Source organism: Rhincodon typus, chromosome 30, assembly GCF_021869965.1.
Source record: "Rhincodon typus isolate 14 chromosome 30, sRhiTyp1.1, whole genome shotgun sequence".
NCBI lineage: Eukaryota > Metazoa > Chordata > Chondrichthyes > Orectolobiformes > Rhincodontidae > Rhincodon > Rhincodon typus.
In genome coordinates, this window is record NC_063361.1 from 23,852,632 (window position 1) to 23,867,002 (window position 14,371).

Below are 14,371 nucleotides of genomic sequence, written 5' to 3' on the forward strand. Positions count from 1 at the left end.
GAGGAAGGGGCAGGGCACGTCCTCTCCTCCTCTGTATACATGGTGGCTATGTACAGCAAGAAAAAATTCATTGTGGATCACCTTAACATTTCCCAGTTTGGAGTGGCTTTACATTAGATGGCATTTTTTTCACTGCACAGAGAGTAAACAAGTCACAGATATTCATGCTTCAAACAAATAAAACCTTGCTCACATTCCTGAAGGACAACAAAATGAAAACAGACATCATTCACATTTGAAAGAACACATTACCTTTCAAAACAATGTTTGCCTGGAAGCTGCTCATTTTTCATAGCAGTCAAGGACCAGTACCACATCTATGTTGAGTGACAAACACCAATGAAAACAAAAAGTGCAGAACAAATGCCCTAACATGTTTGGAAGAACACCAATTCAATTTCAGCTGTCTTGTGATGTTACAGATGCTTAAACCAAAAGATAATTAAGGGCAAGACCTCATTGTACTTAAACAATACTTTTATTGATTCATTTATCTAGGATTCAAAATTCATTTACATCACATTTTAAAAGGACAGAAAAATACAGATCTGTAAAGAATGTTGAGCAATATACGCAAGTCTGTACTCTACAATTGGTTTAAGACAATTACATGCAAATGTAGATAATGTGCAAACGAAGCCATCAGAAGTTACTAAAGCATTAATTTTTTTATCTTAATATACTGCGAATGTTGTGTTAAATTATGTGAAAGGATGAATGGATGCTGAATATGAATGAACAGCAGAAATTCAAAGTTCAATGGCCTCCTATGTGTATAATATCCATTATGTCCTTGAAATATGGAAGTATAATTTTATCTCCAGTTTATTTTATTAGAGGATTTTTCCTCCAATTCTTATTCCAAAATGTAAGATTACCAGCCATTAACTGTAAGATGAAATGGTACCAAGGAAGAACCCATCAACTGAATAATGCATATGTGCACTCTTCATTCAGACCATACTGTGAAGACTAGCTATGTAAACATGTAAACCACTGGTTAGTGTAAATCCTGTTGACCAGGAATCCCCATACAGTATTAGATCTACCAATAGATGTTTTAGTTTTAAATCCACCTAAAATACTGGCATTTTGCTAACAGTTTGAATACTTGACTTTTAAGGTAAACTGATAATAGTTGCATTACTTCAAAAAGGTACATAATAATTGGATGTATATTTTAAACTATTGCAATGTAACTGAAGCTAATTTGCAAATTGTGTCATGGTACAAGTTTACGGGGAAACAGCAATTTTTTCTTGTATACTATAGGATACAATGTCAATTTCAAGAATTCTAGACTGGGCCACACAATTATCTGAAAGAAACAGCAACACACAATTCAGTACAGCATAGTACTCATGACATTTAAAAGCTTGCAGCATAGAGTAAAATAGTAGAACGTAAATTATAACAGAAGTCCAGAAAGTTCATCTCAACCATCCAACATATTGTTTACTATAGCACTGCAACTTACTGAATGGACAACTTCAATAGCAACTATGGTGAACACACTTTTAAGCATTAAACGACATTCATAACTACTACAAAATATCCACCAAAACTGTAAATATTGTTGTATCCTCCAGATCAGATCCTTATTTAGAAATGGCAAATACAGAAATCAAGTCCAAACTTATTTATTTTATCTGTTTATTGCTTTTAATGCTTATTTTAATGTTTATTTCATCTTGGCAGCAATGAAGCTGAAATTGATACTAAAAGTATTTAGCAAATCTTGAAAATTTAGACTTCTTTAGTGAAAACTTAAATATGATGCTATTATTGTAAATCAGAACTTTTAAAATGCACACAATCACACATTATTTTTCCAGATGAACATAAACTGTGCTCAAAAGTAGGTTTACTAGCACTTCTTTTCTTTTAATCACAAATTATAGGATACAGAAGTAAAAAAAAGTAGCAAGTTGCTTCTTTGCCTAAAATGTTCTTTTACCAAGAACACTGGATGTCTACATTGACATTATGTTAAGTATTATTTTACTTTCCCTTAGCATAACCAATATTTACTTTTGCACTACTCAAAGATCAGGATTTCCTGGAAAACTAATTGGTAACCAATTAACAACAATTTGTATTAATTCCAAACCATGGAAACTCCATCATCCAAAACTCGTTTCATTTTTTAAACTATTAATGAATTGAACTACAGATGTCCTCATCAAAAATGTCTTAATCACTGCTTACCAATTCAGTCACAGAAACCAATTGTTTGAGCAGATCAAGTTTTGTTCTTCATAGGTGAGGGTTGAAAAGGAAGACAGAGAAAGTCAGACGTGAAGATTCTGGAGTTATTAGAGGTTTTTATCTTGAGTAAAAGAACAGTTGGCATTGCACATATAGCCATGCATTTCCACCTTTGGGTATGTGTGTAAAAGTTAACAATTATATACATGTTTGGTACCTTTCAAGAATCTAACTGTGTAACTGCTGGAAAGCTCACAATGAGCAAACAGCTCAAGAGGAGTCTCGATATCAGTAGAATTCTTCAAATCCCAACTGTATCAACCAAAGTTTTATCAGAAGCATTTAACTAACAAATATCACAAAGTAGTACCCCATTTATAGACTGAAAAAAAAAACAGCTGGCATACTTGGGTTGAGAATTATAATATTATTACATGGACTGTGATACATGCAAAAGCTGGTTCCTACAAATCTGGAATTATCTGCAATTGGATCAATACAAAACCCTAAATATACTCCAGTCCTAAAAAGAGAAAAAAGTACCATTAAGAGACTTACATTTCAAAGCCCTATTGAGAGATTTAAACCAAACGTTACTGTATGTTGCTACTAAAAACTAGACACAAAACATCTCTAGATCATTAGAATATTAAATGTCAGCTTTGCAATATAGCCGAGACTAAACTACTGAGGACACCAGACCTCAGAAGCATATATTGACTGTCAACTAAAGCTACAATGTCTATTGCAAAATGCATAACTTCCATATAATGAACCAGTTGAGGAAAGCATAAATAAAAGCTTAAGAAAATGTAACTTTTACCCAATTCCAGCAGAGAATTCTTTTTCAAATTAAGCTTTTCCTACCTCCATCAGATTAACGCTTTAAAATAGTCTGATTATGACTAATTTTGTGTTATGCATATTGTGGCTGCTTAAGAAATTATCATGTACAACAACTGACCATGCACACACGCGTATGAACATTCTACTTTCCACAGTCCAAAATAATATCTCTAACACCAGCAGACCTGTTCATTAAATGAATAAAGTTTGTAGCAAATGCTATTATTGTTAATGCATGTTTCAGCCACTAAATATTTGAGTTATACAGCAAAATTAAAAGGATGATCAAACTGCAGAGTTTCTACAAAGTAGGTAATGTGAAACAAAGTTTCAGTTATATCTGTCTAAATGGGTACAATATGCTCCTAGAATGCTCTTCCCTGGAAGAATCACTTTTAAAAAAGCATGTTCAAGACAATGTGTCCCTAATACACACATTGCATTGACACAGATTTACTGTAGTGTTTAACTGTATGCAGAATCGTACCCTGCATGTAATATTGCTTTTCCAAAACCAAATATATACATGATGATGCAATGCAAAGAGGTGTTTAATGTATTATTTTCTGAGTTTAGTGTAATGAGGATATCAACAACATGGATTAATTTTCCAAAAATAATTAAACAGACTCAAAGACTGACAAACATCTTGAGCTGTGTTTCTTCTGGCTTTGACTTTATAAAAACCAACACTAAGAAGTGAATTGTAGATTAATATGGAATAGAGAAAGCAAGCACATTATTTTTCTCAATAATAAATGAACTCCGTGTTAATGCAATGGAGCACATCACTGAAAATGAATTCTTAGAATATTGACATTGTCATGTTATCCTTGATTACTGCTATTGTGCAAAAAAAAGTGGCAGCTCAATGTTAACTAAGAAGTGATCCACGTAATCATATATATTCAGTGTCGATTAGCATGCCAGTCATTCTCATTGATGTGGAGAAGTTCAGTGACGACTTCAACAAGATTGTTGCTATGCTTTTTGAGCAGTTTCATATTTAGTTGTCTGTCACAAAATCCCATTTCAAAAAGAATATCCATCATAGATGCAGTTTGATTTTCTGTTACTTCAGCCTATGCACAGGAAAATAAGTTAGAAGTTGAATTCAGCAAGACCTTTTTCAATGCATTAACAGCTTAAACTTATCATTAATTCTGAGCTTTGGATGTATCAAATTGCATTTCTAATTTTGAATACCTACCCGCTAGACTGTCAGAGAATAAAACCTATTATCACTAACCAAATCATCAGCAGAGGACCCATTCCAGTTCATCATTTAACCTCACTGCTAAAAGGTTTCTATCCATAACTTTAAAAATAAAAGTTAGAGATTGAGTGCATTGCTGACATTACCAGCATTTAATGCTCTTCTCTACTGCCCACCAGAAGGGAATGGTGAACTGCTATCATAAACTGCTGGAAACCATTTAGTACTTTTAGGGAGGGAGTTGGAGGATTTTACACAGTGACACTGAAGGAAGAATATTACATTTCCAAGTTAGGATGGTGAGTGGTTTTGAGGGGAAATTGCTGGTGGTGGTATTCCCATACATCTGCTGCTCTTGTCTTTCTAGTTGGCATTGGTTACGGGGTTGGAAAGTGCTGGAGAGCCTTGGTGAATATTTACAGTAGGTCTTGTAGATGGGACAGACTGTTGCCCAGCGCAGACTCAAAGTGAGGCCCAGCATGGACTCAAGGGACTCCTGGCCTCGAGGGGAAGCCCAATGTGGACTCCCAGCCTCAAGGTGAAGCCCAGCAAGGACCCGAGTTGAGGTCCAGTGTGGACTCGTGTGCTCTGTTTTTTTACCCCACTCTTTCCCTGTTTTAGAAGGACTGTAACGCTGAACTTGGTTTCTTTATTTTTCTAATTTATACCTAAGATTTTGTACCTTAGCACCTTTGTACCCAAGGTGGTGCCGGAAATGGCAACTTTTTTACACTTTTCACTGTATTCCTGTATCCCTATACTTCAGTACATGTGACAAGAGAATCTAATTCAAAGTACACGTGGTAGAGTGACTGAACGTTTGTGATGTGGTTTCAAATCAAGTGGGCTGCTCTGTCCTGGGCGGTGTCAAGCTTAAGTGTCATTCTAGCAGCAGTCATAGCAAGTGGATTCCATCACACTACTTCTTTGCAGAGGATGGACAGGCTTTGAGGCGAGTTGCTCGCTGAAGAATTCTGAACCTCTGACATGCTCTTGTAGCCACAGTATTTTTATGTTACTGTTGTTGGGTGTGCCAACTTTCTTTGCATCTAATCTGCACCAGGCATTTTTAAAATTTATTACAGCAATGCCTTTTCAGATTAAGCATCCCCTTGTCCTCAACTGGTCCTTTGTCTTTTCCAATATTCTGCAACAGAATATTCCCTCATTAGCCTTTACTCAAAACTACTTTGGAATTAAGTTAGCAGCTCTCTTTTCCATTTCCTTCAAAAACTTGATACAACATCTACAATTTCTACTGTGTCTTTAATATTTAAAATTTCCAAGGACGCTTCACAGAATGTTGTGAAATAACAATGACACTGATCTATGGATGAAGATAGGGCACAAGACTGAAAGCTTGACCAAAGATCCAGCAGCACAATATTCTGATCTATTCACTTTTCCAACTGCCTGTGACCACAATATCAATTGTTTTGGCAAAATATCTACTACCTGTTGAGAAAATAATCATCTACCTGCGTCATCTGTCCAATTATCTATCAACATCGCCATTTCTTTTTGCTGAAAATCAATGTTACAATTTTTCATATGAAATTGAACTATTAACTGATGTAGCAAATCTTTTTGATTTGCACACAATGTTCAAATCATCATTTATCACTTTTTTCAATCTGGTGTTGTGTAAAAGTTTAATCACCTTGACAGAATTTGAACTTCATGTATAAACAAAGATTCTATCATCGGATTTTAAAAATCAGCTATCTTCAGGGCTAGTTAATCCCAAAAATTCATGGTTATCTGCAGCTCAGGCCTGAACATTTAGCACCAACCTATTCAATGGAACAGAGTTAAATTCAATCAGACACTGACAATTTTATTCAGCAAGTTTATGATCTTCTTTGGAGACAGTTACCTTTCTACCATTTGGAAGTAAAATTGGTGGAGAAAGGGAGTAATAGGATGTAACATAGCAGACTTGGAATTATATCACCATTCCTTCACTGTTACTGGGTCAAAATCCTGGAACTCGCATTCTAACAGCACTGTGGGTCTCCCTAGCCCATTGAACTGCAGTGGGTCAACGAGACAGTTCACTGTCACCTGCTCCTGGCAAATGAGGGATGGGCAACAAACGTTAGCCAAGCCAGTGATACCCACATTCCCTAATGAAATTTAAAAAAGCCCTTGCCAGTCACAATAAATGTAAATTGTGAAGACAGATACAGAATTTACCATGACAGCATTTGGTTTTTGGACTAATATCCAGAAACTAACAGTGACCAATGTGACATAATTTGTCTAAATACTCGATTTAACCTAAACCATGCAAGTCATGATAAACTATAAATGGGAGCTTTAGCGAAATATTTTCACCTCTCTCTTTTTATCAGTGTTCCTCCTACCTGGCTAAGATATGTATATGAGCAGCTGTCTGGTTTCTGCTAATCCTATTCATCTGGGTTACTGTCACTGGTAGTGTAATCAGTTTCAAGTAACTATAACTATATCATACATAATATGAAGCGGAGAATGCCTTTCAAACATCTACATACAGTACAGGCCTCAAAATAGAAATGGATGATCATAATTTTCTGTTACTAGTGTAACGTGATTAAGAATACACAGATCACATTAAACTTTAAGGCACTAAAAACTATCTTGTGAACCCATGGGTAACAGTCTCCTAATGGTTTTATTTAAAGAGTATTTTAAAAAGTACCTGAGTCACACTGGTATCCCCCGAAAAAAGAGCCTTATAAGCAGAGGCTGCTACAGATAGGGCTCCCTTCACCAGCTCACTAGCAATTCCACTGTGGTGTCTACAAGGAAAAATCAAAGACATGTTACGAAATTATATAGAATAGTCATGAGTTGGACGGCAGGAAGCTAGAATGTGTTTGTAAAAATAATAAGGGAGAAAGAGTACGTGGTTCCTTTAAGAGGTGGCGTTTTTTCTGTGATTCGGAATTTCTAAAATATATGTCTGTGAGCAGCAGCTGGAGGTTGCCAGAACAGAAAGTACCCAAAATTGAAATATTTATATTGAAAGGCCAAACAGCATTTTTAATCAAGACAACAGCTCTCAAATTTAGCCAATCAATTTAAACCAAGCCCTTAGATACTAAAAACCTATCAAATTTAAACCTGATGGTGTTGATAACATCGAACCAATCCTACGCAAGAAATATTGTTATGTCGTCACGGGTATAAAGGAGAGGGCAGTTGGACAGACCACAGAGCTAACCACCATTTGCCCAGATTAAAAACCCTCAGCTCTTTCTCTCTCTCTCTCTCTCTCGAGCTAAAAGTCCACACAGAAACAATTACAGACAAAAACATTTTAGACAGCAGAAGAAAGCCGTTTGTGGAGTAACAGAGAAGGCAGTGTTCCAGAAGACAGTCTGTGAAAGCATGGAGAGATTAAGTTTTAATTTATTGTTGTCTTATTAATTGCATTTATGTATTTGGGACTTGTGTTTATTTGAACAGCATTCCGGTAGTATTTAGGCCAGTTAGGGATTAGTTAGTAGTCTGCGGGGAATAGTTTGGTTTGTTAGTAATTCTGTTAATTTGTTCATTGTTAGGGTTAAATACATAAATTGTTTCTTGTTATTTACAAAGTAGATCAGGGGTTTTCTTTCTTTTAACCACTCTTAACAGATTACGAGGAGAAAGGTGAGCTTCTTGGGTGTTTCGGAGGTAATTATTAGAAGGGAACCTCTAGTGCTGCCGTAACAGATTGGAGGCCTGTGTTTTGATTGGAATTATCAGAGGGGTTCAACTTCTCCTTTATAACACATGTAAGGGCGACTTCAAATCATAAAGACTTCTGATTAGATCTGCTAACGAAGTTTAAGTTGGGGTATTCAAAAAAATTACATTGAAGAACAAAAACAAACCTCGCTCCCCAGAGATTTTATTCCTCTTGCATGAACAGATCCCTAGTGGACATTCAGTCCCACAGGTTTTCGTCACTTCCTACTGCTGTTTCCCAACTGGCAATTTCACATCAGAGGCCAGACACTCAAGGCTAGAAAACGTATTCAACACTAGGAGCATCAACACAGAACCCTATCCTGTCCTTCCCCAATCAAAACAAGGGCTTCCTGGAAGTAACCAGGCATTACTGCTCCAGATTTCTTATGACAATGGAGCAAGGTGTGATATTATAAACTTCAGAACTTTAATAAACTGTTCATATATTGAAAGAATCAAAAATAAACAGTTACACACTGAAAGAAGCATCAATAATGGTGTCTGGAATAAACTATTACAGGACAGGAATTGAAAGCAATTAGTCATGTCTGGGAAAAGAAGGAGTTGAAACTACATGAACAGAACTGTTTTGACATCACTTGATAACTGGCTGCTTTATGCCACAAGGATAACCGATTGCCCTGCAGAAAAATTTAAGGAGTTAATCACAGGAAACCTGTGTCTTCAAACAGTCAGTCAATGACAAAATGTAACAAGGAACAGGAAGCTACTCCTGATAAGAAGGCAAGCTGCAGATCTGCAATATTTTGGAAGAAAGAGTCTAAAGAATCATCAATAATATCAAATCACAGATCTGAAGGACAAAAATCTGTATAAGAATCCAACACCAGAACCCTTCATTAGCAGATCTTCGAAGAACAACAATGCACAAGCATTGAACACTGCATAGTTCCAGAGACAGACATTTTTGGTTGGAACTGCAGCTAACCTCCATCATTAATCGGGTAATAGCCAAGTTGAGGCAGAAGGCTTGACTTGCTTATTTGAGGGGTCTTATTTTGGTTGCTATATGCAATAAAGTTTAAATAATTGTTTCAGTACTTGATTTTCTGAGAGATTTCTTAATTAGTCAAATTAAAGAAAACTTGGTGATTTGCCCACAACAAAGGTTTGAAAAAAATACTTAAGTACAAATAGAAGACAAAATAAGAATACATTCATACATACAAATCGGGATATGATTAGGCCATTTGGCCCTTCAACCCTGCTCTGCCAGTCAATAAGATCACAGCTGATCTGTTTATGTTCCAAATTCCATATTCTCATCGACTTCTGATAACCTTCAATTCTTGTGCCCAATAAGAATCCATCTTGCTCTGCTTTCAAAATATTCAATGACCCCACTTCCACCACTTTCTGAGGCAGAGTTACAAAGGTGTAGAATCCGCTCAAAGAAAATATTACTCTAAAATCCGTCCAACAATTTAAAAACAGTGTTCCCTAGGTTTGAACTCACCCATAAGAGTGAACATCCCTTCCATGTCCATTTTGTAGAACCATTCAGGATCTTATAAACTTCAATTAAATCATCCTTGCTCTTTTGGACTACAGTGAAAACAAGCCCAGCTTTCTAATCTTTCCTCATAAGAGAACCCACTCTTTCCAGATATCAATCTAGTAAATATGCTCTGAACCACCTCAAATACATTTACCTCTTCCATAAAGGAAGGTCAACAAAATTATACAGTATTTGAGATGTGGTCTCACCGGTGCCTTGAACAAATGAATAATAACTTACTTCTATACTCAATTCAGCTTGGAATAAAGGCTAGCATCCAATTAGCCTTTGACCATATGCTATACTTGTATACGAATATTTTGTGACTCATGCATTAGAATGCCTAGTCTCATTGGGCCTTGCAGTCATTCTCCATTTACGTATTGCTCTGTTTTTAATTCTTTCTTGCCAAAGTGAATAACTTCACATTTTCCCTCATTGTACTCCAAATGCCAGGCTTTTGCCAATGCACTTTACCAATGGTATACTGGTCTGCATCCTTATGTCATTTGACAACGCACTTTCCTACCTATCTTCGTACCATCTACAAATTTAGCCACCTTGCCTTCAATCCCTTCATCCAAGTTATTAATATAAATTGTGAAAGTGTTGGGAGACCAGCTCAGGTTCGATGGGATCCCATTTGTCACATCCTGATATTAGAAAAGTAAGTTTTTATGCATACTTGGTTTGCCATCAGCCAGCCAATCCAACATAGAAACAATCTGTTTTTAAGTAAGTAGATGGGTGGTACTACAGAATTTGAGTGCTCTTAACATTGGATACATTTTGTCAATGATTTTCCTCTAATAACCGTCAGGACAATTTGCAAAAAATATTAATGTAGAGGGGAAAAAAAAAAACATTTATACTCTGTGAGAGGAGAATGATAAGTATACTCTGACTGATAGTGGCATTACCATGAAGAATAACCCTATCGCGGGAATATATCCCCCAGGAATTTAACCAGAGAAAGCGAAAAAACAGGTGACAGTCAATAGGTGCAGCATATATACAATTCTTTTTCTATGCAAACAACAAAGCCTTGTGTATTAATACATGTAACTTCCAGTACATGTTAATTTCACATTTTAGGACCAAAAGAGCCACAAAGCAAACAATGCGTGCAACTACAGGAATCCCAATGTGTATATATTGACCAGTGAGGTAGGCTTACAGTAGACAGCAGTATAAACCTCCTGGCCAATTTCTTAACTAGGATATCAAAAGGAACTGGATTTCACAGATCAATTTCAAAAAAAGCATTTCAGCAGATGAAACTCATTGAGACTCAAGTAAATTCTTACAAGTAGCTGAGGATTCGAATTTATCAAACATTTCAAATAAAAGCAAACTACTGCCAATGTTAGAAATTGTGAGATAAAAAGAAAGAGCAAGAGAAACTCAGCAAGTCTGGCAGCATCCGTGGACAGAGAATATTAACTTTTCAGGTCCCATATGGGTGTTATTCAGAGCCGTATCCAGCAGAACTCTGCTCAGTTCTAAAGACTCATATCGGATTCAAACCGTTTACTCTTTCTCTCTTCACAGATGCAGTCAGACCTGCCGAGTTTCTCCAGTACTTCGTTTATATTACAACAAACATATCATCAACATTGAGAAATACACAAGGAGTAGGAAATTGGACGTCACTCCTTTGAAGACACATTTCTCATGGCAAAAAAGTTTGCAAGAGTTGAGCCTAGCAGGAATCCCGAGGCAACATTTGTTTGGACGTTCATCATGTCCTTGAAACTGAATCCAACTGCACAATTTGCTGACCTCATACATACACTGATACAAATTCACACAATAGGTCTGGTTCTAGATTGCCATGATATAATGCTACAATGCAATTGTCTATGGCTTCCTCAAATGCCATATTGGCAAATGGCTGACAATGACAAATGAGCATTGTTACCAAATAGTCTTTGCAAACATGAAGGAATCCTTCGGTTCTTGTGGAAGACTTGCTCAAAATGTCATTCAACCATTTGAACGTTCCTGTTGTACAGAAACGGTCACAGGCAAGGACAAGTACGATGCTGCCGTGGGATCAGCGATGGGGCCCAGTTCTTTCAATAATATTTGTCAGGATCCTGAGAAACTTGCCTATGATGGAATGACACCTAACCCCTATCCCTTGGGTACTTCCAATACGATATGTTTAGTACATTTGAATTTGCAGCTGTCCCTAAGAGTTTCCTTACACACCTTAATAGGCTGTATTCTATGTTCAAATTGACAAGTGAAACACTGCAGTCAAATCAGCCCTTTTCCTTGATGTTCTAGTTGACAAACTAGCCAGGGGATGTTCTACTACTATCTACTGCAAGTTTGATGCTGAACCAGAGCACATCAAAGCAATCCTGCAGAATAACGGTTATCCTGATCAGATTATTTCTTGCTGAAGAAGCCTGAAGCTGTCATTTTTGATCCTGACAAAAACATGCCTAGTCTACCTCAGATTACCATGGAAAGGTAAGGTACGGTATCTCAAACGTTTCAGCAGATGAAGCTAAATGTTTCACACTGCTACCAAGCTGCAGCAACATGAGGTGGTGTTATTCCCAAAAGGATGTCACGAGAAAATATCCTCCCTATCACACAAATCGTTAACGTGGTCTATTAATGTGGAATTTCAGTGCTGGTGTGACCATACTGGTGTATGGTCCCTTAGGGGTGGCGACGGCCTAGTGGTATTATCGCTGGACTGTTAATCCAGAGACCCAGATAATATTCTGGGGACCAGGGTTCAAATCCCGCCACGACAGATGATGGAATTTGATTTCAATAAATACCTGGAATTAAGAATCTAATGATGACCACGAATCCATTGCAGATTGTTGGAAAAATCCATCTGGTTCACTAACGTCCTTTAGGGAAGGAAACTGCCACTCTTACCTGGTCTGGTCTACATGTGACTCCATACCCACAGCCATGTGGCTGACTCTTACCTGCCCTTTGGGTAATTAGGGATGGGCAATAAATGCTGCCTGGTGACACTCTCATCCAGTGAATGAATAAAGGAAAATAAAAGTCCATTCATTTAAAAGACTGGCAGATTATGCAAGGGAATGACCAGTCCAACCTGTACTTGCAAAACTTGTGCAGCATCTAACATCAGACTTGCTTCCACAATTGGACAACATTTACTAAATAATCCTGAACGTGTGAGGAATTTCACTGACAATCAATTTAGGATCTTCAGTCAAGTTCACAGTGTGGTTCATCTGCATATACTGGAAGCTACAAATAATTAAGGCTTTGTTCTTTGCAGATAGAAAGAACCATACATGTGCTACACTATGACACACTAAATAAATTACAGCCATTGTCTGGCTGATTGCTCGGGCAATTCCTGGTTTAAAATTTCACTGATGACTGACAGTTAATTGTCAGTCATCAATGAGTATTGTACTCTCCATGGTGATAACCTTGACCAATCAGCACTCTGCATTGGGTTTCTCTACTTGTTTTTTGAGACCGGTCTTGATAATCACAAAATGAAAGCTTTGACAAATGTGCTTATGTACAGAAATATTCATTTTTGTGTGAAAATTAGGATTAGGAATAGTACATTGAACACTGTTGAGCCTGCTTCACTGTTCAACAAGGTCATTGCTTATCATTGAATCAATATTCTGTTTCCAAATTGTCCTCAAACCCTTTGATCTCTTTAGCCCTAAGAACTATATCGAACTCCTTCTCAAAAACAGTCAATATTTTGGCCTCAACTGCTTTCTGTGACAGAGATGGGTCCACAATATCGTGAGTCTCGCACCTTCAAAATGTCTCAAAAGGTATCATGGTCATAATATTTCATAACTTCTCAAAGTTGCAATTGATGTGATGTATGACAACACAGCAGCTAATTTCAACATGCAATGATATAAATAAGCAGATAATCGATTTAAGTTGTTTTGGTTTGTGAACTCACCTGTTCTTATGTAACAGTTTGGGAATTTTAATGTTCATGTAAGGAAATAGATGGAGTGTCACATGAATGTTTTATATGAAAAAAATGACACCTCAGTATGGAGTGATGTGTCATCCTAAATTATATGTTCAAGCCAATTTGCTCTTGGCCTTCTATTCAATAGGTGGGAATCAAGTGAGCCATGGCTAATCTTTCTTAATATTTTGGGTAGTCTGCAAATGGCCTGTCAGGTATAGAAGTTACCACTAAAAATGACAAAATTTATTAGTATTTTTGAAATAGTAAGATACCCTGTGGGTGAAGTGGAATCAGTGAATATAGTTAGATTTCCAGAACTTGATAAGGGGCCGGATCAGAAGATTGTTGTGGAAAACAAAGTGTCATGATGTTGGCGTAACATTTTGATGTGAACAGAAAATTGGATTGCTAACAGGAAGAGAGCAGACACAAATGGGTCTCTCTCTGGTTGGAAAAATGCAACAAACAGTGTGTCACAGGGGTCAATGCATCGATTTTTGACAATTCATATTAACGACTTGGATGAAGGGACAGATGGTATGGTTGCTATGAAGAAAGCAAAAATGTAAGCTGCAAAGAAGAGACAAGGAATAGGAGATATACCCAAGTTAAGTGAGTGGACAATGATCTGGCAATTATAGTATATTATAAGAAAATACGAAACGGTCCATTTTGGCAGGAAAAATATAAAAAGCACTTTAAATGGAGAGCGATTATAGAGCTCAGAGAGTCAGAGTGTCCTCATGCATGAATCATGAAACACTAGTACATAGGGTTCAGCTTACCTTCGTACTTGCTAATAGAACGTTGTCATGCATTGCAAAGGAAATCGAATTCAAAAGTAAGGAGGTCATACATCAGTTACACAGGACACTGATCAAACCATGTCTGGTGCACTGTGTAC

At 36.9% G+C, this 14,371-nt stretch overlaps 1 protein-coding gene across 2 annotated transcripts in view; it reads right to left on the reverse strand.

The window, feature by feature from the left end:
- Window positions 1-459: 459 nt before the first annotated feature.
- The window catches only part of nbr1a (NBR1 autophagy cargo receptor a), a 46,223-nt gene continuing 32,311 nt past the window's right edge, over window positions 460-14,371 (reverse strand). For both annotated transcript variants that reach the window (XM_048614496.1, XM_048614495.1), the window contains exons 20-21: window positions 6,954-7,053; window positions 460-4,136 (exon numbers count right to left, since the gene is read on the reverse strand). In XM_048614496.1, coding sequence (XP_048470453.1) covers window positions 3,963-4,136; window positions 6,954-7,053 — 274 coding nt within the window. In that variant the 3' untranslated portion in view covers window positions 460-3,962. The remainder of the gene's footprint in view (window positions 4,137-6,953; window positions 7,054-14,371) is intronic.